General features: G+C 36.4%; 1 protein-coding gene across 1 annotated transcript; it reads left to right on the top strand.

Annotated features, from left to right (window-relative positions):
- The first annotated feature begins 6 nt into the window (after nt 1-6).
- On the top strand, nt 7-2167 carry LOC103724628 (zinc finger protein 665-like). The gene is made up of 2 exons (XM_029557986.1): nt 7-1261; nt 1314-2167. Exons 1-2 carry the CDS (start codon nt 328-330, stop codon nt 1709-1711), a joined length of 1332 nt encoding a protein of 443 aa, XP_029413846.1. The 5' UTR covers nt 7-327; the 3' UTR covers nt 1712-2167.
- The last annotated feature ends 410 nt before the right edge of the window (nt 2168-2577 follow it).

Genomic DNA, 2577 nt, shown 5'->3' with positions numbered 1-2577 from the left:
ACTTTGCGCTGCACACTTAAGATTCATTATAGAATACATACTGGAGAAAAACCCTACAGATGTGAAGAATGTGACAGGTCCTTTACCCGGGCCTCATATCTTAGAAGTCACAAAATTATTCATACTGGGAAAAGTCCTTACAAATGTGAAGAATGTGACAAGTCCTTTACCAACCCCGAAAGTCTTAGAGGTCATAGAAATATTCATACTGTGGAGAAACCCTACAAATGTGAAGAATGTGACAAGGGCTTTACCAAGGCCTCATACCTTAGAAGTCATAAAAGTGTTCATACTGGGGAGAAACCCTACAAATGTAAAGAATGTGACATGTCCTTTACTACACGCTCAAAACTTAAGAGTCATTACAGAACTCATACTGGAGAAAAACTCTACAGATGTGAAGAATGTGGCAGGTCCTTTACTACATGCTCAAAACTGAAGAGTCATTACAGAATTCATTCTGGAGAAAAACCCTACAGATGTGAAGAATATGGCAGGTCCTTTGCTTTGCACTCAGCATTTAAAGTTCATTACAGAATTCATACTGGAGAAAAACCCTACAAATGTGAAGAATGTGACAAGTGCTTTACCATGGTCTCATATCTTAGACGTCATAAAAGTATTCATACGGGAGAGAAACCCTACAAATGTGAAGCATGTAACAAGTGCTTTACTCAGATGTCAAATCTTAGAATACATCAGGCAGTGCATGCTGGAGAGACACCGTACAAATGTAAAGAATGTGACAAGTTCTTTCCCAGGTCCTCAAATCTTAGGCGTCATGAAAGAATTCATACTGGAGAGAAACCCTACAAATGTGAAGAATGTGACAAGTGCTTTACCATGGTCTCATATCTTAGACGTCATAAAAGTATTCATACGGGAGAGAAACCCTACAAATGTGAAGAATGTGGCATGTCCTTTTCCGAACACTCAATACTTAAGAGTCATTACAGAATTCATACTGGAGAAAAACCCTATAGATGTGAAGAATGTGACAAGTGCTTTACCATGGTCTCATATCTTAGACGTCATAAAAGTATTCATACGGGAGAGAAACCCTACAAATGTGAAGAATGTGGCATGTCCTTTTCCGAACACTCAATACTTAAGAGTCATTACAGAATTCATACTGGAGAAAAACCCTATAGATGTGAAGAATGTGACAAGTCCTTTACCCAGGCCAGACTTCTTCAGACACATAAGAGAATTCAGATTGGAGAGAATCCCTACAAATGTGAAGAATGTAAGAAGTCCTTTAAAAATATATCTCATGTTAGAGCACATCATGTAATTCATACTTGAGAGAAACCCTACAAATGTAAGTCTTAGAATACATCAATCAGTGCATTCTGGAGAGAAACCCTACAAATGTGAAGAATGTGACAAGCGCTTTACTCGAATGTCAACTGTTAGAATGCATCAGGCAGTGCATTCTGGAGAGAAACCCTACAAATGTGAAGAATGTGACAAGTGCTTTACTCGAATGTTTAGTCTTAGAATACATCAATCAGTGCATTCTGGAGAGAAACCCTACAAATGTGAAGAATGTGACAAGCGCTTTACTCGAATGTCAACTGTTAGAATGCATCAGGCAGTGCATTCTGGTGAGAAACCCTACAAATGTAAAGAATGTGATAAGTGCTTTATCCATTCTTCAAATCTTAGACGTCATAACAAAATTCATACTAAAGAGAAACCCTACAAATGAAAAGGCGGTGAGAGTCCTTTCCTCATGTATCAACTCTTAGAGATCATCAAAGAATGCATAATAAAGGGAGACACTACAAATATAAGTGATTTGGAAATATATTTAACCATATATCAAAAGGTAAACTTACCAAAAATTTATACTGCAGCCTATAAATTTGGTTTATAAATTTGTTTTTTCTTTTGGTCTTTTTGACACAGGGTCTCCCTGTAGCCCCAGCTATCCTGGAACTCAGTATGTAGACCAGGCTGGCCTTGAGGTTTATAAATTTTATAAACCAAAACTTTATACAGTTTACAATTGCACAGAATGTGGAAATCCTGTCCTCTGGACTCAACCCTTAGTAAATGAAACAGAATCCATACTAAAGGGATATGTTTCAAAGTAAGGAGAATGTTGAAACATATTTATGTATTACAATACTTCACAGTATACTAAAAAAAATTAAAATTAAATACAAAGTGGCAGAATGACTTTTCTATCCAATCTTATGAATACCACAGAATCCTTATTGTAGAGAAAACTAGCGCTAAAGAAAAATAGGCCACCATTGCCAAATGTCTCCCTTCTGAGGAAACATCTCATTTACTATTAATGCAGCGTGTGAGTAAAGCACATAAGTACCTAGTTTCCACAATCAAAAGAGTGTTCAGATGTTTTCAGTTTTACTTGACATGGTAAAAACAAAAGACATTGGAGGAAATTTGCAATTAATCTTACAAGATTTGTGACTGTAACATTGTACTATCCTGTTATATTTTAAGCGAGGTTTTTGAAAATGGAAGATAATGGTGAACATTGAAGACCTTGTATTCCCAGCCAACTATTATGATGCAGTAAAATAAAAGCCATTATGGTAGATATTA

This window comes from Nannospalax galili, unplaced genomic scaffold (genome assembly GCF_000622305.1).
Source record: "Nannospalax galili isolate Female #2095 unplaced genomic scaffold, S.galili_v1.0 scaffold3968, whole genome shotgun sequence".
Lineage (NCBI taxonomy): Eukaryota > Metazoa > Chordata > Mammalia > Rodentia > Spalacidae > Nannospalax > Nannospalax galili.
The sequence above is the reverse complement of the archived record's forward strand: the minus strand, read 5'-3'. Positions and strand labels throughout refer to the sequence as shown.

Coding starts and splice junctions, on each gene's coding strand:
- LOC103724628 (XM_029557986.1), top strand. CDS start 328: ATGTCCTTTACTACACGCTCAAAACTTAAGAGTCATTACAGAACTCAT. Junction 1,262..1,313: donor AGAATGTAAGAAGTCCTTTA/AAAATATATCTC, acceptor TTGAGAGAAACC/CTACAAATGTAAGTCTTAGA.